Below are 25399 nucleotides of genomic sequence, written 5' to 3'. Positions count from 1 at the left end.
GTACCCATCACCCACATTTCTATAAGTAACCTCTAAATAATACACTGATTCATCAAATTGGACTTTGGTATTTGGTGGACTTCTGGCTATGGCCTGTGATCATTACCCTATCAGTGTTGAATGAATGTTTGCTCACGTCTTTCCAGAAATAATGTCACCAAGAATGCCTCTGTGTTTATTGATTGTTTTTACTTTCTGCATTACAGAGAATTCTACTCTTTTAGATGTTATCTCCTTTGTGACAACTCTGCATTCCTCTAGAAGAACTGATCACTATTAAACCTCTCATATATGCATTAAAAATGCACCTAAATCTAAAGAGTGTCCTTAGTATTTTAAATGACTTATTTCATGTAATCATTGGTAATGCTACAAAAATGAATTGTAGAAATGTATTATAACTGCTCACATCAGAAATAAATGGAAAAATATAAACTAGAAAGTGGGTTGTTCTTAGGTCTTTGGTGTTAAACAATTTACCTATTACCGTGAAAGAAAAATGTACACTTACACTGAGCCCTTTTCTTACTTGATTCAATTACTTTAAAATAGGATCCATTAAAATTGGAAGACAATAATACAGATGGATTAATTTACCATAACTTGGCAGACCAAAGTAAAACAGTGCATGAGTAGATTCAAACAAAATAGATTAATGATTAAATGATTAATGACTAATTAACAAAGATTAATAAATCTTCTGGAAAACATATAATATAATGGAATAATTATGAATGTTTTATTTGAAACTATGGGTGCTTTTGGATCATTAGTGTCCTATGTGCAATTTGATAATATTAAGGGGGACATTTTTTCCATGTCTCATTGCAGAGGCCATGAAGAAATTCACAGTAGTAACAGGTTTTTACTGTTCCTCCATCATCAGTAGACTTTCCTCTTAGTAATTCTTCCAATAAAGATAGATTTTGCAGATAACTTAGTGAATGAAACTCTGCTGAAATATCTATTAAGGTGACTGAGGCTAGAAGATTTGGTGAAACTCAGATGACATCTGGTTTACTGGTGAAGCTGGGATTGCTTAATGCAGGTACCTATTGCTTAGCATAGGGCCATGTTAATTTCTGAAATTACAGTATTTCAATATACTTAGTACCTATTTAGAGATGCATTGTATAACAAAACAGATACAGTATAAGATGAAGCCTACTAGAGATAATAAAAACGTTTTGGTTTCATTCTTCCTTTCCTACTTTTGCAAAATTGTGGCTGCAACATTGTTGAGAGTGAGTCACCTCAACCATCACCTTTGCTTTTGTGCTTTATTTTGTGATGTGAACAGTCAAGACCCAAGAACTTGAGTTTCTGGGAAAGAGTATTAGGAAACAATAAAAAGAAGGCTTAGAAAGGAGTAGGCAAGCAGAGCAGAGGGATCTGATTGAGAGGCCCCTGCATCCATTCAGGAAATGTTAGAGTGGCTGAAAGGAAAGAATCCACCTGCTGTACTGCAAGAAGCATTTATTCTGCTCAAAATAAGAATGAGAGAATAATGACTCTCTGAAATGGCCAATTATTCCAGCAATAATGAAACCATACTTCACAGTGTTCACTTTAGAGAAAAAGTAAATTGGAGTTTTATGCTTCCTTCCCAATCACTGTCATTGTATATCAAATACAAAGACATGATATTTTCTTGTGTATTAAGAATGAAGTTGCCAGAAACTGTTTTACTAGTAGGGTATTTGATTACATGTTCAGGCAATCACAATACAAACAGCATATTTACTGGTGTGCTGTAGAGGTGTGCACATGCGTGCTTTGCATTCAGTTGAATCCTTTATAAGTACGCAATGCAAATTAAATGGGTAAATCCTGCAGCACCTGTTTAGTTATTCTAAAGAAGCAATGTCCTGATGATTAAAAGTCACGAGAAAAAACAATGTAAAAGTGCTAGGATCATAGAATTATACTGTTTTTATGATGCCATGGGGTAGTCTCTACAGATCCCCCATGAAATATATATCAGAGAAAACATTTCATATTTCACTTGTTTCTTTTTTACTACCTTTGACTAACAGTTGATTGAAAAATATTTCAATAATTTAATTTAATAATGTATAGTAGGACTGTTTCAAACATCTTGATACAATTAACATTGGAGGGAGAAAGATGAGTGTTGACCTTGGATGTTCTTGGTTTAAAGTGAAATTAGGGCTCCTGTCTTGAAAGCATGGATAAATGAAGGTTCATCAAGGTAAGGAAAACAGAGCAAGGATGGATGAGGAAGTGAAGGTCGAGAGTAATAAAACTGGATCTGGCAAGTCAAGCTTGGACTGATTAGTTTCTCTGTTCATCAAATATTAAGGTCCTTCTGTACGCCAGGTACTATTCTGAGCTGTGAGGTTTCAGTCTGCAAAAAGCATCTTGTTCCCATGACTCTTGTAGTCTTGTGTGATAAAAAGACAGTAAATAGTGAAGAAGGTAGAGAAATAAAGCAAGGATTTTAAAGAACAAAATAGTGCATAAAACATAATACATGATGACAAAAATATGTTAAGTAGGACAGGCGACATTTATGTAAGACTGGTCAGAAAACAACTGTCCTAAGAACTGACACTCGATCCTGCAAAAGTGGAATGTAAGCACCCCTAAGAAGTCTAAAGGAGAGAATGCTACAAATGGTGGAAATTCTGCTACTAAGACTTGACATATTTGAAATCCAAGAAGTTTGTAAAGGCAGTATAGTATATGCGGTCAGAGGATTAGGACATTTGCAAAGGCAGCAGGATATATGCAGTCAGCGGAGTAGGGAGGTCTCTGTGGGGTTTACTGGTGGTCAGTTTCCTTAACCCCTTAGCCCTCAGGCTAGACAAATTTGGTCCTCAGAACACAAGACAGAGACTATACAAAATTATCAACACTATTCACCTATAGATGACAGTTCTAAACATGGGAGAGAGTAAGGATGTATTGACAGGCAGTCAAACATGAATAAAGTCAACATATAATAACAGAGGAAGAAAAAAAAACTGCCAGAGTCATAACATAAAATAGTAGATTAAGAGGGCAAAATGGAGATTTCCAATGTTTCAGACCAATAGTCATGCCCTAGTTAACTTTGTCAACTTGATATAGCCTAGAGTCATCTATAAGAACACCTCACCTGAGGTATTTTTTAGTTCACCTTGTCCTTTGAGCATGTCTATAGGGAATTATTTTGACTGTTAATTGACAAAGGAAGATCTAGCTTACCATGAATGGCACCATTCTCTGTAAAGGTGATCCTGAGCCACTTAAGGAAGTTGACTAAGCATGGACACGGGAGTAAGACAGCAAACAACGCTACTCCATGGTTTTTGCTTAAAAATATAGTTTGAACTCCTGCCTTGACTTCACTCAATGATTAGTTACACCTAACAAGTTGAAATAAATCCATTTCCTCCCCGAGTTTCTTGGCCATGGTGACTTCCATGCACCAGGATGTTAGGACAAGCCACATACAGTTTCAAGAATAAGTATGCAACAGAATCAAGTGAATCACTTCACTTGACTACCAGTACAAAGATGTTTCCAAAGCAAGTGGAAATGAGGATCTTTCATAAATTTTCCTGATATAGTTACTTTAAGTGGGAGAAGGAATATTGAACACATGAGCATATGTATCATAAATCTAAATATAATAAAGAATTAATTCAACATGAATAGTAGACCCAACCAAATATTTGCATTATTGGAGAGAAAAACTGAGCTAGAAGCACTCTAATGATACAATTTGAATATATTACATTCACATTCAGAAAAAAAAATAACAGTTGATACAAAGCATTTATATACTGCCAAAATCACAAACCCCATTGCACCAAACAAGGTTGATTTGTCTTTGAATTTGTGGCCATTGGTAATTGTCCAGCTTTCCAAAGGATGAGACCTAAACCAAGTACATGTAAGCAAGAATAATTGAACATAGTGTATTATCAAGATAAGGAAAGGAAGAAAGGAAGGAAGGAAGAAAAGAAGAAAGAAGAAAGAGAAAATGATAATATTAAGTTGGTTGTAGAGCATTTAGGGAAGTTAGGGAAATGTATAGTCCTATTGGAGAAAGTGATAGTATTCTATTATATTTATGTACCAAATTCTCAAAGGATGAAATATAATGAATTTTTAAAAGAGATGCTTTAAACATAGGAAAACCTAAAAATGAGATGTTATCATCATTTTCCTATGGCGTAAATAATTCTGAATTTAACATTTCAGCACCTATTTATCATCCAAAAGGGTAAACTTTCATCTTCATCTGTAATATCTTCTTTATGATTCCCAAAAGATATTAAAACTAAAAATGACATTACATTTCTATTTTAGTGGTATTATTTTCACTTCTTAAAATGTATAGACACTACACAATTCTTAAATAATAGGAAACAAGTAATTTAAAATTCTCCATACATTCATTAAAATGACTTTAAAATTTAATCTGAATATCTTGCTGCTAAAGAGAGAGGTGGAGGAGGAGGGGGAATGTGTACAAATTCAAAAATGCCCTCCTTTAAAGTCAATGATCAAGGAAACCCAAGTTTGTCTGCAGGTTAGTCACAAAGAATCAATTACGAATTTTCCTCTGGACTCTCTCTCAAGTGGCAAATTTCATATTTCTCTAACAGTATGTCTTACTTTGGTTAAATAAAATGCAGGAGTTTTACTTATCTGTTCTTAATTTCTTGAAGACAAATTTTGGCTTGGGAAAATTTGCAGTGCCTCAAAGTAGGTCAGTATTTGGATGGCAAGGATCTGTAGCAGTTTTGAAAAGAAACATTTCCACTCTTAACACCTATTTGAAGAGGGACTATGATGAGGGGAACTTTTCCCTCTTACCCAAGACACCTTTACTAGTGCAGGATGTTGTACTTATGTTTAAAAGTTTAAAACACAGACAACAAGATTAGCAACAGAATTTTCTAAAACAAAATGTGTAGACTTACTAGTACATGCCATAGAAGGTGGGTCTTTTTCTGCCCTGAAGTAACCCTTTTCACACTGACAGACGGAAGTTGCTTCCACGTAGGTTGAGCTGTGTGGAGGGCATTTGGAACATTTTGTGTTCCCAGCAAATGCTTTATAGAACCCTGGTCTGCAAGCTGTGTAGAAAGGAAAAACAATTTCTTTTTAGCTATCATCACCAAAGTCCTTCTGTTTTTTCACATGTTATAAATCAAACATTCTTTGTATCTCAGAATTCAATTTCACACATGCACAGAAAAGTCAACATAAATGCTAATATTGATAAATAAAATTAACTGTTCAATTATTAGAACAATTATAATGTTAGAAAATTAGCTAAGCTAATTTGGAAAGAACACATACTCATGCAAATGTGTACACAACCGTTTTCACATCCACACACAATTCTTGGTAGTGTATATGTGAGGATACCCATATTTGGCCATAAAAGAGATGGGTTTTTGTGTCTTTTGGAGAGATAGTATTAAATAATATTAAGGTACACAGTTCAAAATGCATCTCAAATTCATTTACGCTCAGACTTGGAATATTTTAAGACTTGACTTTTTTACTAAAACACATCTTCAACAATTATGGGAGTGGTTAAGTATTCTATTGTCTATAATAAAACTGTTTTTGGAAGATTTAACTTTATAATATTTTTGGTAAATGATTGAGTAATTCACAGTAATAAAATTCTTAATTCTAAATGGTAAATCTGCTAAAGCAAGTCTCTAATCCCAGCTCCTAGTGGTTAACACAAGAGGACTGAAAATTCAAGGCCTATCTAAGCTACAGAAGTAGTTCAAGGGCAAGCTTGGCAATTTAGAAAAAACCCTAGTCTTCCAGTGAAAATGACAACAACAAAAAAAAGTTGATTGTAGCTCATGGTCAACAATGTGCATGCTTCTTGGCATGTGTGATACCTTCTAGTCAGTCCTTAGGAACACACACACACACACACACACACACACACCTCATATCACTGTCAGTTTCAACAGGAAGCACATACCAGCAGCAATCCATCCTTTGAAATGCTTACAGACTAGTGTTATACACATAACCGGTTAAGAATACCTGACAGTGCACACATAACATATAATTAATTTGCTGGCGCTTTCATAACTGAAATATTCTTCGAAAAGAATGTGTTTTGTTTTCCTTGATCTATAGCATTGCTATAAAATCTCAGATTATACTCATTCATCTAAGTATTTATATTTTATAAAATAAATAACTGCTTAATTAATTTTACAACTTAAAATAATTTGATATAGAAGATAATTTATATCATTTCAAAAATTATTTTTAAAATTAACCCTATTTAGAAGTTAATTTTTTATCTATTAAATTTTAAAGTCTTAAAAGGTCAATTTATATAGAAATACCTATGTAATTGAGGTTTTTGTATTTTCAGTATCCACACTTTATTTTAAATATTTAAATATTATTTTAAAGGCACAGAGAAATAATTTGCTTTACAAAGTTTATCATCCATTCAAATTTTATAAATACCACTTAGAATATAAAGGTAGACTTTTTTTTAACTTAATGTACGTCTGGTAAGAGATTCTTATTTTTTATTTTCTTTGGTAACTAAAATTTACACAACAACGTCTCTTCTAGAAGGTCAATGTGCTACTACGCTTCTAAAATGGTTATACAAAACTGCTCTCACCAAAGTGTGTTTTTCACCTGCTATCCCGCAGCCTGATACCTTTATGCTCACTATCTTTGTGTAGCCAGGCTTCTTTAAATGTTGCCTTCTCATTGAGGGCCTCCTGGATCCCTCTTCTAAACTGTACGCCCTGCTTTACCATGCCATGGAATTCCACACTTCTTTCCTTTGCCTCTAAGTGATTTAACAACATCTGACATTTGGCACATTTAGTTTTAAAAATCATCTCCCATTAGACTGCATGCTTTATCATTGGCTAAAGTTCATCTCCAGGGCCTAAAAATCAGCTAGGCATGTTTAGATCCCCAAGGAGTATTTGATACCTGAAGAATGACTTGTCGGGGGACTTTTATATTTCTATACAATCCCCAGGTTCTATTTGTTTGTTTGTTGTCTGCTGCAAGCCTTTCTCTGGGTTGGCAAATCTCTTTTCTTATTATAAAACCATAATCCATTCACTAAACTAACTCCTAGTTATTTTTGCCATCTCATAGATCCAGTTCCCTACTGCCATTTCAACACATTTCCTATGATAAATATTTGCTTTGTGTCGGTAGGTTTCACAAGAGCAGGTTGGCACATTACCTGTCACCAATAGGTGCTTAAATCTACACCCTCAGTTGAACTGACAGTGAGATCCTGCTGTCTTAATTAATTTTCTGCTGAGGGCCATGTATGGCTACTAAGTGCATGCTGTGTTCAAGACATTACTTATCATAGGCTTAAAGAGTTTTTCTTTTCCTTTTAGAAGTACTACATGATAAGTAAGATGAACAGGCTATCTTAAAATATATTTACCATTGCTCTAAAATAGCAAAATAAACCATAGAGTGCGGGTGGGGAGAAAAGGAGTGAAATTGAGGCCTTAAATCTATTTCAGTTGGTAGATTGTTTTCACTATCATATGGGAAACTATGGTTTCCATGCATGGTACCATATAAACCAGTCATATGCCAATGTATGTCTGTAATCTCAGTATTTAGGACATGGTGACAACAGGATCAGAAATTCCAGATTGTTCTTTGTGACACAGCAAGTCCAGGCTGACATACATAAGACTCTCAAAATAAGATTACTGAGCAAAAGTTGGGAGCATGGGGGTTGGGATAGGGGTGGGGGTGAAGGTGGGGGAAGGGAAGAAGGGGGAGAGAAGGGAGAAGGGAAAGACTGGGGAGAGCTTGGGGGAGTGGGAGGGTGGAGATGGAGAAAGGACAGATATAAGAGCAGGGAAGAAGATATCTACATTAAGGGAGCCATTTTAGGGGTGGCAATAGATTTGGCTCTAGAGGGGATCCCAGGTGTCCATGGGGATGTCCCCAGCTAGGTCCTTGGGCAGCAGAGGAGAGGGTGCCTGAACTGTCCTTGCCCCACTATCACACTGATGATTATCTCTAATATCAACATAGAATCTTCGTCAGGCGACGGATGGAGATAGAGACAGAGACCCTCATCAGAACAATGGACTGAGCTCCCAAGGTTCAGTTAAAGAGCAGAGGAGGGAGAAGATGAGCAAGGACCGCGAGGGGTTGGTCCGCCCCCTGAAACAGTGTGCCTGTTCTAATGGGAGCTCATAAATCCAGCTGGACCAGGACTAAATGAGCATGTGATTAAACTGGACTCTCTGAATGAGGTTGATAATGGAGACTGACCGAGAAGCCATTGATAAAGGCACTGGGACGTGTTTCTACTGCATGTACTGGCGTTTTGGGACCCTAGTCTATTTGGCTGCACAGCTTCCTAGGCCTGGATGTAGGGGGGAGAGCCTTGGACTTCCCTCAGGGCAGGGTTCCCAACCCTCTTTTAAGGAGGGAGGGGGGGAGGAGGGTGAGAAGGGGGAGCGGGAGGGGAATAGGAGGAGGGGAGGAAGTGTAAATTTTTGAAAGGAAAAATAAAAATAAATAAATAAAAATAAAAAGTAAATAAAAAGTTAAGAAGATAATAAAGTAGAATATAACAAAATAAACAAAAATAAGATAATAAAATAAAAATTTTCATTTGAAATTAATGTTCACATCAATTTTGATCATCTGTCTATTTAGGTACATGCATATGTCCCTCTTCACTATTTCATGTGTATGTTATATGTATATGTGTGTGTGTTTGTATATATACATAATTTTGGTAGTAAAGAAAATGAAAAAAATGCTATTCTAGGCACTCAGCTTTCCTCCATAGCATACACTGAAGTTACAAAGACTACATACTTTCAGGTTGTGTCATAAATGATACAAACTGTGTTATCTGAAGGTTTGGTGTTAGTCACAAGACAGATGAGCACCACCTTGATGCTATTTACTGTTTTCAGTATATTTCAATTATATACTTAGCTTTCACAAATTTTCTAAAAAATTAAACAAGATAATAAATTAATAAGTACTTGCTCTATTATTACAATAATTGTAAAAACAGAAGGAATGCTCTGTATCTATTCAGTTAGTGGTTTATGTTTTGGTTGTAGTTCTGTTTGAAAAGAAATAACAGACTTATACCTTGAGAATTCTGTAACTGATTTCTTATAACATATGTTTTTTTTTTGCTTTACCTATAACATTCTGTTTTGCTATTTATACAGTGTGTATTCCTTGTTTCCAATGAACAAAATAAGCAGAACAGCTTGACGATTGCCTGCAACCCAGGTATGAATATCTTCCTGCATATGTCAATACTCCATGAAATATTGTTGGAAAGCTAAAATTTTATAATGTGTTTTCTTCTGTTCTTTTGCTTGTCTTTTAGAGAAGAAACTGTTTAGATATGGGCCTATAGTTTAAATTCTCATTGCTTTCAACTATTGTAGCTACTGCAGCTTCTACCTAGAATCATACAGATCTGTTTTTAAAATCTACATCCGGATCTCATGCAATAATCTCAGAATGCCTGCCTCTGCATTCTGCCAACTCAAATTTTCTCCCAAGTCGCTGCAGTTGATACAACTGTAGTGCCATGCTTTGTACAGGAGAAAATGGAAAATGACTTCTGTGTGCCCAAGTCTGGCCCCCTGTCTGATGCTGTACAAATAAAAGCGAGGAAGAATATTTTAAACATTTTAATGATTATTTAAACATATGATACATTTGATTTAGGCTCCATGTGTACAACTCCAGAAATATATATTTTATTTTGCATTGTGGATAAAGTTTAGCAATGCACAGACTCTGAAATACCAGGTTAGCATTTATATTCTTCTTCAGCTGATTGAACATCTACCAACTGTTGGCTTTCACTGCAGCAAAGGATTTGGAGTTCTTGTCATTTATCACAAACAGCACACCACTTTATAGCTTTCTTGAGGTACAACCACCATACAAAAGCTGTACATGTAGTCTACATTTAGCAAAATACAGTTGAAAACTATAACAGCTATTATAGTGACTATAATACATCAAATACAGTTTCAGTACCTTTTATTTCTATCTGTTTTTAGATTTGGCATTTGTTTTCTGTTGGCAACACAACGTTTGGTCTTTGATGTGTTTATTTAACCACCTATTTTTTTTTTAAATACAAATCAATGGTCTTGGGTTTTTAATTGTGAGGGTTATATTATTTTACTTAATATGGTTACTCAAATATTATCTATTTTTAATTATTTTTTAACTTTTATTTTATGCTTATGGTGTTCTGCCTGCATGTAAGTCTGTGCACTGTGTGTGTGCAGGCAGAACACCATGAGAGGTCACTGAGAATCTCCCTTCCGATAAAGCTATGTGAATTGTCTCAATTATTCCCACACCTCCCCTCTGGTCCGGAAAAATAATTTATGGTCCGGGCTAGCACCGGACCACGACAAGCGCCCATGAATGCTAGAATTGGAAGTGGATCCCCTAGGATTAGACTTAAAGACCATTGTAAACAGCTGAGTTTGTGTGGGAACCAAACCCCAGTTTTCCAGAAGAGCCATCAGTGTGCTTCTATGCTATTTCTCCAGCTCCTAAATCTTAGGCCTTACGTATATCTTCCTAGTGTTTTATTTTGATTTTGTGGTATTTGATCATTGTTTCCTTTACAACTTTTTTCTCTGATTCTTTAAGAATTATAGTACACTTTACATAATTCTTTAAAACAATTTTTGTTTTGTTTTTTTTACTGCAAAATTTAGATGAGCACTAAGAAAGAGCCTCTCTGGAATCCCTTCTCAGAACATCACTGTCCTTCCTCATTGTCCTTCCCCAACAGTACGACAAAGCCCAGTTGCTCTGATTTCACTGGTGTCTCATAGCATCTCTGCAGAAAAGACACTGCCAGACTGTGCCAGGGTCTTTCCTTTTCCGCTATAGTCTGGGAATTTTCTCTGTGTCAAATTGTACAGATTGTACATCTATCATGTCTTATGTAACACCATTCACCTCTCTGATGTTTTGTGTATTAAAAATGACTTCATACAGTTCTTCATACATGGAAGTTCTTATATAAGAAGTCATTTATATGTCAGACAGGTGAGTCCCCCTAAATTCTTATTTATCTAAATGACTTTTACTTCTTTAATGTCCTTCTCACTACAATACTTACTTGAATAAAATCATATAGTAAAATGTTATAATATCCAATTCTGTTACCATGAATTTGCATGCCAACGGTAAATAGATACTCAATAACATTTTTTTGCTGAGACTTGCTTAATTATTTGAACTACTTTGGAGAATTATTAGTATCCAATTTGATTTAACCCAAACATGCTATTTGAAATTACATCTTACTCCTTTATATCTACTCAACCTAAAAGTCCAAAGTCAAAGTAGCGTTTCTTTATAAAGTCAGCTATATAAAATTCCACTGTCAAGTGAGCTCTCATTCCTCCATTTTATTTTCATTTTCAGACTCATGTCAATGTTAATCTTTCTCAATCTATATATTTCCTTTTCCTCTTTTCTTTATTTTGTTTTAGCTAATGTAAACTTATATACCCTAGGTCTTATTGGTAACACAACTTAAGAGAATGGAGGAAAACTGATAAGTTCAATCAACAATATTTGATAGAAAATGTATACTTTGCTGAATTTTCCTCATACAGTTAGGACATATATAGTTGTGAATAGTTATTATAAATGAATTCATGCTTTAAGTTGCATTGACTCTATTGTTAAAAGTATCAAGGAGATTAAATGCAAGAGGAATAGATATCAGATACTATAAAAATTGTTCATTTATAAAAGACAAAATATTAAAATTAATGTAAATTAAATAATTTAAGCTAAACTCAACAGGTGTCTACTTCCCCAACATGTTTATAACTTGAGAAATCCGAACTAATTCCTTAAAATGAACATAGGATACATGCCATTAAATTTAGCATTTACTATAGACACACTCATGTAACCATGGTGATGTATTTATCACCATACTGATACAGTGCATGAAGTACAGTATAATTTTCTTCAAAAATTTTGGAGGAACTGAAGAAATGACTCTGCAGTTAAGAGCAATTGATGTTCTTCCAGAAGTTCTGGGTCAGTTTCCAGCACCCATATAGGGGTTCTCAACTGTTAGTAACTCCAGTTTCAGAGTATCAGATGCACTCCTCTGGTTTAACCAGTACCATCCACACATATGGTACAGAGATATACATGCAGAAAAGATACACATAGTTATAAAAATAAATGAATAAAATATTAAAGTTTGAAGTTTCATGTTTTTCAGAAAAATAAAGTCAAAAATTTTGTGCAATACAAAGCACAAAGTTGCATATAGACAAATACACAAGAAAAAGTGAGAGCTAACCCTGCTTATGCAAAAAAAAAATCAAGAAATGTACAATCTACCCTATGTCCTCTTCATTTTAAAAGTAAAATTTCCAGGTTATAAGCACTGATATCAATGGCTTTTAGGAGAAGTAGAAGACAAAAGGCTACTAGAAATCTTAGATGGCATTTTAGGTTGTGCAATTCTTAGCAAGTGATTAAATTATAAATTGTATCTTATGCTAGGCAGTGATATTAATGTACTGAATGAATTTTCCTCACAGGTATGATTTAGATTTCAAGTTTATATAAACCTGAAAGACTTAATAATAAAATAAGTGATCTTCATCCTTTCTTAAAATATTAGAAATCATTTTCTGAATTTCAGAAATGCCAAATTAGTATCATGTCTCTTACTTCAATATCTAAAACCGTAAAAAGAAAACTAAGGGATAAAAAACAAATAAAAAATTTAAAAGTACATAAATATAAATATTTGTTTCTTCAGAGATAGTCTATAAATGATAAAGGGAAATTCTTAAATTTATAGGTATTAATTTGTAAATAGTAATATTATGCATTCTTAAAAAATTAATCTAACCTTCTGGAAGGGCCATTATAAAGACAAGAGAAACAGACACACACACACCTTATTATGGGCTGAGATTGCTCAGTGGTTAGTGTTATTGTGTAATCGTGAGGACATGAGGTAAAACTGAGAAATCAATAAACAATCACACACCTGTGATTCTAACATCACATGAAAAGATGAGGGGAGGAGACAAAACAATCCCCAAGAGCCTGTCGACCAGTTAGCCCATTAGCTTGACACGTTATAAGTGAACAAGTTAAACAGTTACTGATATTGAGGTACTAATAACTATTGACATAGAACATCCCCCTCACTTTCACCACTTACCCCCACTACACTCATCTAAATAAACTGTACATGTGGGCACATGTACATACCACACCATGGACAGATATTAGCACAACCTTGTTCATTCTATTTGGTAGTGGAAATTAGGATTCCTAATGCTGAGAATATAAAATTGTCCCTACCTCTAGAAGTTGATCACATATCTGTCTCTGCTTCTGGACAGTGGGAGCAATATGACCAGCTGCCTTGTACCTTTGCTGCCATGACTTCCATGCCATGATACACTTGCACTCAAACTCTCATTCACAATCAATCCTTCCTGCTTTAAATTGCTTTTGCTGGATATTTTTTTCACAACAATGAGAAAAGAAACTAAGATATTCTATATTCATTGCACTTGGCCAGAGCTGATCATGAAGGTGCAGAGATAAAAAGTGGAGTGTATGTTAAAAAAACCCACAGTTTTTTAGGCACGGGATTATAAGGAAGAAAGGCTGGAGTTCAGAATATTCTTGGGGGGAGTATCAGTAGGAAGGACTGGGAAAAGCAGTCCCAGGATTCTTTTTATTAACTGCTGGGCTTAACTCTTTATCTGTATATATGTGGGCCTGATTCTCCTTAACATGTCTAAGAGCAAGAAATTGAGGCAAAAAGATCTCAGTACCTCAGTCAGTAACTAGGTTTTCAAAAAAGGAAGAAAGAAAGAAAGAAAGAAAGAAAGAAAGAAAAAAAGAAAGAAAGAGAAAAACTAAATACAGAGTTCTTAGTTATTCCTTAATTACATAGCTGCATAGCAAATTTGAATCTTTGTCTCTAAAGAAGGTGGCAAAAAAGAAGAATATTTATTCCTTTCCTTTTTGCTCTACCTTTCCACTTCTGGTAGATATTTATGGCTTTTCCATGTTTATAATAAAACATAAGATATATTAAAACATAAAAAAATAAAATTTGTTAGATTCAAAAGAGGATATCAACCCCCGAAATCATATACTGACTTCTCTCATTCATACTATTTAATTGAAAACCTTACAAGACAAAGCAGGATATCATATAAACAGATATTGAGCTACCCAAACAAGCTGCCACTAATAACCACAATGTATACAACTTGTTTAACTATTCCAATAGAAATTAACCACCAGCATCAGCACCACCTCACACACAAGAATTTACTTGTTGAATGCATAGACTTGTGTTTAGATTTTTTATTTTACAATCACTTGCAATTCCAGCAGCATTTTCTTTGGATTATGTTTTCTTATTTGTAAAAGCAGATACTACTGTCCAAAGGTCAGCTTCATCTCTATATGCACATACAGAAGGATCAACAGTGTGTTAGCATTAGCATTCACAGATGGCAGCTTTGCATGGCAATAAAATCATCAGGTGGTCTCCTCACTGTATTAGTGCCCTCAGGAGTAATGGGACCAGAGCTGCGTACTCACTCATATGAGAGGATAAAATGAGGAGATGGCCATGTGCAGGCCTTTAACAGAGCTCAGACAAGGCACCTTATCTTCTAGCACCTAATATTATTACTTCTGAGCATCTAGGCCTTCAAGAAAGCCATTATTGCTGCTGTTTAAGTCATCTGATCTGTGGCATTTTGATATTGCAGCACAAATAGAACAAGAAAATAGGAACAACGGTTAGTAAATGTCTTTGGCGTGGCTGTAAAGATTTGTAAATGTGCTATGAGAAAATAACCAATCGCATAACTGTTTTAAGTAATGTGTTTTACAAAGCTGCCCTTGAAAATATAATTTTCAAGCCCCACTGTATTAAAAATGTGTGGAAATTCTTCCCAAGGATTTTTCCAGGATCTTTTCTTTAATGTGGTGGTTGACAGCTATAGTCGAAGTGAGTCTATATGACTTCCCATTCAGTTCATAAAAGTGGATAGTGAATCTACCTGTTGCTCTTGGATGCTTTTATAAAAGCTAGCCATCCTGATAGGACAGAGTGGAAGCCCCCAGGGAGAGGACAATGCAGGGATGATCTTAGGCTTCAGCTGCACTTCCAGACACCTATTTGCTAGTCATACATTGGACTCTGGAGTGTAGACCCTTTAGCCCTGAGTGTGAACTAGAGGTGAGTGCTACCTGGGGCAGAGAAGAGCCATTGTGCATCACTGCCAAAATTATAGGTTTATGGACAAAAATATATGGTTGGTGCTATTCCACACTCTTAGTATTGGGATAGATCTTTAAGAAGCATCTTCAATGTCTGATAAAATTACTCAAAGTCGCATGTTAAGAGACTTAGGCACTTTAGAACTGAAGTTATCTCAATCTGTAATCTGAATCTTCCTCCCAAGTTTTTTGATTGTTTGTTGGCTTGTTTATTTTTTTGGTTTTTTGAAACAGGGTTTCCCTGTAGCTTTGGAACCTGTCCTGGAACTAGCTCTTGTAGACCAGGATGGCCTTGAACTCACAGAGATTCGTACATCAGTGGTTTAATGTGTATGCAAAATTTTGCATATTGTGTTTTTCAGGGACAGACAGATTGAACTGTACATGTTTTATTGCATAATAAATTAATTAATTTTTCCTGATCAGTTTCCTTCCCTTCCCCCTCTCCTCCCTCTCCTCCCCTGCTCTTTCTCCCTTCCCTTCAGAAAAGGGCAAGCCTCCCATGTATATTGGCCAGACATGGCATATCAATTTGCAGTGAGACTAGACACCTCCTCTCCTATTGAGACTGGACAAGGCTACCCAGCAGAGGGAAAGGGTCCCAAAAGCAAGCAACATAGTAAGAGGCAGCCCCTGCTCCCTCTGCCAGGATTCCCACAAGACAACCAAGTCACACAACTGCAACACATGTGCAGAGGGCTCAGGTCAGTTCCTTGCAAGTTCTCTGGCTGACAGTTCAGTCTCTCCGAGCATCCATGCGCCCAGATGTTTTTCCATGGTGTCCTTAGCCCTTCTGCCTCCCTTGATCCTTCTTCCTCCTCTTACAAGGGATTCCCTGTGGTTCACCTAATGTTTGGCAATAGGTCTCTGCATTTGTTTCTGTTAGTTGCTAGGCTAGGCCTTTCTGAAGATAACTGGGCTACGCATTGATCTTGAGTGTAGCAGAATATCATTAGGAATGATTTCATTAACACTTGTTTTTTCCAGTATTGTTTGGTTCCTTCCTAGGTCACTAGGCTTTCCAGGCCTTGGGTCTTGATCTTCCAGGCATTGTCAGGGGTGGATCCCCACTCAGAGTATAGGTCTCAAGCTGGACCAGTCATTGGTTGGTCACCCCCATAATTTCTGCGCCACCTTTGTTCCAGCATATCCTGAAGGCAAGGCAAATTGTAGGTAAGAGGTAATGTGGCTGAGTTGAGGCTCCAATTCCTCTACAGAAGTCTTATCTGGTTACAGGAGATGGCCATTATAGGACAATTAATGATGACATTTAAGTTTTAATAATGTTTATAATAAAGACACTTTTGTGGAATTTAATTGGCAGGAAAGGTTTTGTCTTATAGGTTTGTATTATCTTTATCATAATTTTTGATACAAAGTAAAATTAATATAGATTTATGCACATTATTAAATTTTTAACTGTATTCTTCAATTTAATTAAGTTATTTTGTCCACTTATTTTCAAGAAAAACATTTTATCACCAAATTTGGAATTGCAGAGCAGATTGATCATGGAATGGACTCTATGGATGATCTGAACAATTTAACAAAATCCTCTCAACACTGCTCCAAGTGTCATATATTCTGTCACTTTCGGGAAGCTTGATGCTATATCTTTTGCTGGTTTAACAACAAGCTTAGAACCTACTCTTCAATCTGACATTTTTTTTTTTTTTTTGGTTTTTCGAGACAGGGTTTCTCTGTGGTTTTGGAGCCTGTCCTGGAACTAGCTCTTGTAGACCAGGCTGGTCTCGAACTCACAGAGATCCACCTGCCTCTGCCTTGCAAGTGCTGGGATTAAAGGCGTGCGCCACCACCGCCTGGCCAAAGTGGATTCTTTAGATGGAATTATTAAGCCTATTGAAAATAAATAGAGAAACCACTCTCAATTATCTTCTTAGTTCACAATGTTTATATTTAAATATGCTATTCTATTTAAGTCTTAACAAACTTATGGATGTGAGTATTAGAATCTTCATTTTGTAAGTGAGTTGAAGGCCCTAACAGATGCTCAAGTTCACAGAGATTATGTATGAATAAGCCATGGAGTTTTAAAGAGTAACATATATACAAGTTTGCTTTTAGCATTCTTACAGCAACCTTGATTGTTGTCAGGGTTTCTGTCTTGCCTGGTCCCTACAGTTGTTAAGTCCCAAATAATCACACAGAAGTCTACATTAGTTATAAAACTGATTGATCCATTAGCTCGGGCTACTTATTAACTTTTATAACTTATATTAAACCATATATTCTTGTCTATGTTAGCCACATGGCTTGATACCTTTTTCAGTGGGGTAGTTACATCCCGCTTCATGTGTGGCCGGGTCATGACTACAGAGGAATGGGTTTCCTCCTTCCCAGAATTTTCCTGTTCTTATTTCTCCACCTCTACTTTCTGTCTTGTTTATATCTTTCTGGAGTCTTTGATGGAGTTGAAGAATAAATAGTAATAATATAGCTTTCCTTAGTTATGATAAACAATAACATAGATATAAATATTATAACTATAATCTTTGCTTAATACCTGTTTTATTATAACTTTACTCTGTTAAAGTTAAAGCCTTCCTTTTTGTTTAAACAGAAAAAGGGGAAATGATGTAGGAGTGATTTCTTTCTAATCTGTTGCTTTCATTGGTTAATTAATAAAGAAACTGCCTAGGCCCATTTGATAGGCCAACCCTTAGGTGGGTGGAGTAAACAGAACAGAACTGTTAATTAAATCTTTTTAGGTATTTGCATGTCCAGTTTCCTTAATTTGGAACAGTCTCTTGTAAGTGTATTAAATGGGTTATTGGGCCAAAGGGGTAGCTTGCATTATCAGAACATATTGTTTGCCTTTCTCCTCTTCTAAGTGCATATTACAAATGTTTTCATTATTCAGAAACTGTTCTTTTTTTTTTTAAGAAAAATTTCAGTGGTTTAAAGTAATACTTTGAGATAGAATCTCACCATGTTTCTCTTGGTGACCAACTTACTGAAATCCTCCTGCCTCTGCTTCCTAAAGGCTGGAATTATAAGTATGGCCCATCACATCTGTCTATTTGAGTATTTTTTTTTATAAAGTTAGGTTCATTTCCACATCAGCTTGTGTGACATTGTGAGAACTATCTGTCTTTATTGATGTAACCGGGTCTCAGTTGCTAGCTTCAAATGGAACCTGTAATTGAGGGTCATCCTGATTTTCCTGCCTCTACCAGTATATGCTGTGGTTATAAGAGTGCACCATCATGTCTGGCTGAAATAGAGCTTCATCCTAAAGTCTTTTCTTCTGAGATAATGCTTAGAATATATAGCTGGTGTTCAGTAAATATTTGCTAAATTAATAACTAAATAAAATTTAGTGTTCTTAAGAGGGTATTGACTTAAAAAGTAAAAATATTAAATATTCTGTTAGTCTTGCTAAATTACATTCTTCTGTGATGTCTTTAAAGGAAAAGAACATTTGAAAATTTATATGAAATTAGCATAAGAGTTAGTCTAACAATCCAAGAACTGACTATTTTTAAAGGTATTTGTAATCTATGTTTTCATGTAGGAAACTGCGATTTTAGAATTTCAGTCTCAAATGGCCCCCTACTGAGTGTATTCACCTCCCAGGCTTGCTGTATATTTCCACATGGATATATTTAAATTTTCTTTTATACACTTTAATTGGATAATTGATATAATAATCATACTGTTTCAAGAGTTATTTAATGTATATGAAATTTTCAGATACAATATTTCCTATTATTCTATAATGGAATAATTTTTCAAATGTATAATAAACCATAGTTATTATTAACTCATAAAGTATGTGAAAGAGCTTGTTTGAGATCCATTCTCTAAGGAGAGAAGAAATATAAACTTCAAGTTAAACAATTATAGTAGATCTACAGGTAGCTCATAAATATTGTGAAAAGAAGTACCTGAGTTTCAAAAAGAAACACATTAATATGAAGGAAAGTTGCTCAAATTGGCTTAAGAATAAATGTATATCCTTCTACTGAATGCTTTAATATAAAATGAGACTGGCAGGAATTAGTAAAGTGTATGCTGAAATGGAAATGAGTGCAAGTTTCTTGGTACTGAGAAGAAGCCAACATGGATAATATAAAAAGCTAACAGTAGAAACAAGAGCCATACAAAATAACTAATAAGAATATGGTTTTCAGGGGCTGGAGAGATGGCTCAGAGATTAAGAGCATTGCCTGCTCTTCCAAAGGTTCTGAGTTCAATTCCCAGCAACCACATGGTGGCTCACAACCATCTGTAACGGGGTCTGATGCCCTCCACTGGCATGCAGGCATACACACAGACAGAATATTGTATACATAATAAATAAATAAATATTAAAAAATAAAAAAAAGAATATGGTTTTCAGAATTCTATTACACTAAATATTAATATATCTATATCTAAATGATTATATGCATTATATGTAATTGTAGGCAAATAAAAACAACAATTCTTCACGATTTTTACAAACATCCTTACAGTTATTCTGTTATCCTTCCTTTTTTCTTCCATCCCTCCCTATCTATTTATAGTGACCTTTCCTGCCAACTAAAATTCCATGCTTTGTATCACATTTCCTCCTTAACATCACTCGTATCTTAATATTACCATCAGTTGTTCTCTCTACCTCTTATCTTCATATTTCCTTTCTATTCCCTGGTCTCTCTAGTCATTCCAGGTAACAAACTAACATATGATAATTTGGAGCGAGGAAACAGATATCATTCAGAGTTTGTCTTATATGGACTCACTCAATATAGTTTTTCTAGGTCCATCTATTTGACTGCAAACTTTTCTTTATAGCTAAATGGTATTCTATTGTATATGTGTGCCACATTTCCATTATTTATGTAACAACTGAAGGGCATTGTTTATATTTTTTAACTATTAGGTACAGATTGGCAATGAATATGAGCTTGTGTGCTTCTTTTATTGGTTAATGAATAAAGAAGCTTCTTTGACCTGTGGTAGGGCAGAATAGAGAAAGGGAGGAAAACTAAACTGTATACTGGGGAAAAGTAGGTGGAGTCAGTAAGTGGCCATGTAGCCACCATCCTAGGAGACATATGCTCTGGAACTTTGCCAGTAAACCATGAGCCTCATGGTAAAACATAAAATAAAAGAAATGTGTTAATTTAGTTGTAAGAGCTAGTTAGAGAATATGCTTAAGCTATTGGCCAAGCAGTGTTTCAATTAATATAGTTTCTGTGTGGTTATTTTGGTTCTGGGCAACTGAGAAAGAACGAGTGACCTCCATCAACATGTAATACCTGAGGAGTAGTATGTAAAATCCTTTGTGTTTATGCAAAGGAGTGATATAGTTGGGCCATTTGATAGAGTCACATTTATATTTTTTGAAAAGCACACTGATTTCCAGAACAACTGCTCCAGTCTACAACTCCACCAACAGTGACTGAAGTTTCCATTTCTCCTTATCCCCTTCAGCATTGTTGCCATTTGTTTTGCTGATCTTAGTCATTCTGTTTGGGGTAAAGTGAAATATTAAAGTTTTTTTTTTGATTTGCATTTCCCTAACCATTACTATGATAAATATTTTTGAGTAATTTTTTGGACAGTTTTCTTTCTTCTTTTGAGAACTTTCTGTTTGATGTATAGCCAAAGCCACCAGAGCTAAATATGTTTCTTCAAAGAGCTGTAGACTATATTCTAATATATTCTAATAAAAAATGAATTACCAGGCATAAGAAACTATCTTTCAAGTTTTTGTCATAGAAACCCATGAGATACCCAAAGCAGTGCAGAATATTACTGCTGCCCTTAGTTGCTGCCCAGAGGTTGAAGTTAAAGGACTGTTACTAAGGATGCTGTGTTCTTCAGACATGGTACTTGGATGATTTGAGTTGGATTTGGACCCAAAAGCCTACTCCCTGGGTTCTAGATTTCATAGAACCAGAACATATTATGCAAGTTGCCAGAGGAGGGAAACAAGTCATAGTGAACTCTAAGAATCACAACAATGTCTAGAATGGCTTCTTAGTGACAACCCATAGTTACTGAATTGAATTTATAGTCTGCTCAGCAGGAGGGGAATCATGCCTGGTACTAGAATCTGAGTCAAATCCCTAAGTAAATGAAGTCATGGAACTTGGAGGAGAACCGGTTATCATCATTTTACTAAACCAGTATAATTCTTAAAGACATTCTAAACACTTATCCTTATACCGATAGATACTAGCTGTAACTCTTGCCTCTCTTCAAAGAAGCTTTTCTTTGAGCAGAGAACTTTATGGAAAACTGTAACTGGTCAAAATTCAGGGGACCACTGATTGTGAGGAGTTCAGCATGGAGAGATACAATACATCTGGTAAAGAATGGAAGCTCAGGGAACATCATGGTGAGGGTGGGAAATGTAAAAGACAAGGGAGCAGGAACTCTGCTATAGTCTACCAATATGACAGGGATTTCTTTCTATTTTTATTAATTTTTGAGAAAGGGTCTCTTGTTATAACAGCTCTTGCTGTCCTGGAACTTGTTTCATAAACCAGGCTGGCGTCAAACTCACCCTTACCCATATTCCCATTTGCTTACTATTTTAGTGAGATGACATTCTATTATGCAGTTCAGGCTAACTTTAATTCTGATCTTCTCACCTCTGTTTTTCTAAGTTCCAAGATCACAGGCAAGTGTTCTCATACTCAGCCACCATCATTTCTGAATTCAATCTTCCAATGTTTTCTTTTCTGTCTGACCCTAGCTACTTTACATATGCTATTAACATTATAGTCAGGGTGGAATTTTGAATATATAAGTGAGTGTTTTGAAGGGACAGGGAATCTAGTGAGCATTTTGTCTCTAGAGTATTTCCTTCACAGTGTATATCTGCAAATGGCTTACATCACACACAGAATTAAAACCAAACTTTTTGCACAGCCTGATGGCCAGTTTTGTAAGTTCTGGTCTGTGCTTGCTCATGTAACTCCTGGTAGATTTTGTTTCAGCAGCATTAGCTTTTTTGTTCCTTCTGCATGGTCCTACATGGAACTTATGAGTTATCTCGTAGCCAGTCTCTCTGTTACATAACATGCTCATAGTTTCTGTACACTAATAATGGATTTATGTGTTAAGAACATGTTATATAAAAATATATCTTACATTTTATGGGACTTGAACTTTTGCTGACCCTTACAGGTTTTATTTACCCTTATTATAGGTAAATAAAATACCTTGAGATCACTTAAAACTTAGCCTTCTCTCTTCCATATACTAAGCCTTTTTGTTTAAACTACATTTTTTTTTTTTTTTTTTTTTTTTTTTTTTTTTTTTTTGGTTTTTCGAGACAGGGTTTCTCTGTAGCTTTGGAGCCTATCCTGGAACTCCCTCTGTAGACCAGGCTGGTCTCGAACTCACAGAGATCCGCCTGCCTCTGCCTCCCGAGTGCTGGGATTAAAGGCGTGCACCACCACCGCCCGGCTTGTTTAAACTACTTTTAAGAGAGCAATGTAACAACTGCCTTTTGTTTTCAAATCCCCACGTAATCAACATTTGTAACCTAAGTTATGCAAGTATTTACACTTAAACTATTTACTCTGTTATGCCCCTGACTCAGAGTTGAGAGAGAGAGAGAGAGAGAGAGAGAGAGAGAGAGAGAGAGAGAGAGAGAGAGAGAGAGAGAATGTTTTATGGTAATCATTTGTGCTGAAAACAGCCAACAGGTTGAAAGCAGCCAAATATCTGCCAGGAATGTTGAAGAAAACATAGAAAAATAGTTTGCTGATGGTATGTTTGCAGTACTGACTGCCTTGGGTCAGTTGGAGTAAATAAATTCATCCTTTATAGAACTCTATAAAAGCTTTGCCATAGAAGAGGGAGAGCTGTCCCTGACTCCCACCAGCTGCAATACTTGGGAAAGCAGACCCTGCATCTTGCCAGAGAGGTACAATAGAGCCAACCCTGTTAGCTCAGGTGTGGGAGAGTCAGCCCAAAGTCGTGAGCATAGGAGAGCACCCCCAATTCTCATCTGTCTGACAGTGGCCTCGGTGAGGGAGAGATGTTTGTAAAGTATTCCTCACTACTTCCAAATGAAATGCTTTCTGTGCTGTTCAACAAATATGAATAAAATTCTTTGTTAGGGGAATACATACATATATAGACAATGGGGACAGATATATACAACAGATAAACTACAGACAAGCCAGCAACCACAAGCTAAAGACAGGTGAAAGATGTGGGGGAAGTTCAAATTTGGCTTGTTGTTGGTCAAATTAATCCCACGGAAAGTGATTTGCTTTCTTTCTTTAATGCAAGATCAATGCATTTGGACGCCTCTGAAGTTATCTTTGATGTTTTTAACTGACATATTTTGGTGCTCCTGTATGGTCATATGAGAAATGTTTAATGCATTTAATCAACACACATTTAGGCCATTTCAATTTTATTTTTCTTTTTGTTATTCTCAACAGAAAATATTTTATTCCAGATATCTTTAGCACTGAGAACACTTTTAGGTTTTTCGGTAAATATTGGTTGAATGAGTGAATATGAGTCTTATCACTCACATATGTTTAATTATTTTATAGCTCAGTTATCAATAAATTATTAATACAACTTTAATAACAAAAAATATAACTTAGTAAACTTTCTCCAATATATGCTTAAATTTACCCTATCAGATCTTAAGCCTTAAACATCTACAAAATGTTAAGAAGCCAATGAATTTTATGTGTTACCAAAGTAAGCACCAATCAATTAATTTTAATAGAGTCTCTGTGGTTCTGCTATATAAAGATGATCTTTCTTCCTGCTTGTATTTTAAAATCTTATTTCAGAAAGAGTTGTATCACAGTATATCTGAGGACAAATACCTGTTTATACATGGTCTTTGCAAATTTTCCTTACTTCCTAAACTTTTATTTCCGTCCCTCTATCATTTCCTTAAGGCCCCTGCTTGCATGGAGCCCTTAGATGTGAAAACAGCATCATTATCATGTTTGACTATGTGTGTCCATTATGGTGCCTAGTACCTTAGCCTGTTTGGACGCTCACCTTTCTGGACGTAGATAGAAGGACCTTGGTCTTCCCGCAGGGCAGGGAATTTGGACTGTTCTTCACTATCGAGAGGGAGGGGGAATGGAGTGGGGGGAGGAGAAGAGGAGTGGGGATAGGGGGAGGGAAGTGGGGGGAGGGGCAATATTTGGGAGGAGGGGAGGGAAATGGGAAACGGGGAGCAGGTGGAAATTTTAATTAAAAAAGAATAAAAAAAATTATGGGCTGGTGATATAGATTCTGGTCCTTATGTGCCTGTGTGCTGGCACTAACTCAAGCACTGAGGAATTTATGCGTTTGCTGAGCTTTGAAGGATTCAGGGACTATGTGTTGCTGCATATAACAGTACTTTCTTAATTAAGGTTGGAAACTAGATTAGTTTTCCTCAGTGTATTTTATTGCAGCACCACCAGAACACCAAGGCAGTGTGAGTTGTTAGAAGATGCCAGAAGTTTAATTACAGTATCTTATAGGGGGTGGAATGCTGTCTCTTTACAATGAAAACAAAGCAAAGCAAAAATGGTCACTAAATGAACAAAACTAATGTAATATTTGCTTTCCAGTTTTCTTTCAAGGTGAATTTCCTTTAGTCATGTTTTTTTTTTTTGGTTTTTTTTTTGGTTTTTTTTTTTTTTTTTTTTTTTTTTGGTTTTTCGAGACAGGGTTTCTCTGTGGTTTTGGAGCCTGTCCTGGAACTAGCTCTTGTAGACCAGGCTGGTCTCGAACTCACAGAGATTCACCTGCCTCTGCCTCCCGAGTGCTGGGATTAAAGGCGTGCGCCACCACCGCCCGGCTAGTCATGTTTTCTTTAATAGATCAATAATGACTGTGTTTCATTACACTAATATGAATCAGTCAACCTGTATAAGTTGCATAGAACCCAGATTAAGACAGTGGGGTTTGCTAAAATTTGTTAATATATTTTAGGCTTTTGATAACTTTCTTTACATAATCTATAACTATAAAGAGAGCTCAAATCTTTAATGAATAATTTAAGTTGGAAGAAGCAAACAGAAAAATAGTAAGCAGAAGACCAACAAAATGTCTTGACATTGTCACTCATAGTTATTTTTGT

General features: G+C 35.7%; 1 protein-coding gene across 2 annotated transcripts in view; it reads right to left on the bottom strand.

Annotated features, from left to right (window-relative positions):
* Epha6 (EPH receptor A6) overlaps positions 1-25399 on the bottom strand; it is an 879442-nt gene that overhangs the window by 532490 nt on the left and 321553 nt on the right. For both annotated transcript variants that reach the window (XM_057763562.1, XM_057763563.1), the window contains one exon: positions 4938-5093. In XM_057763562.1, the coding sequence (XP_057619545.1) occupies positions 4938-5093 (156 nt within the window). The remainder of the gene's footprint in view (positions 1-4937; positions 5094-25399) is intronic.

Source organism: Chionomys nivalis, chromosome 3, assembly GCF_950005125.1.
Source record: "Chionomys nivalis chromosome 3, mChiNiv1.1, whole genome shotgun sequence".
In the NCBI taxonomy this organism is placed as follows: domain Eukaryota; kingdom Metazoa; phylum Chordata; class Mammalia; order Rodentia; family Cricetidae; genus Chionomys; species Chionomys nivalis.
Note: the sequence above shows the minus strand (reverse complement) of the source record. Positions and strands in the feature narration are given on the sequence as shown.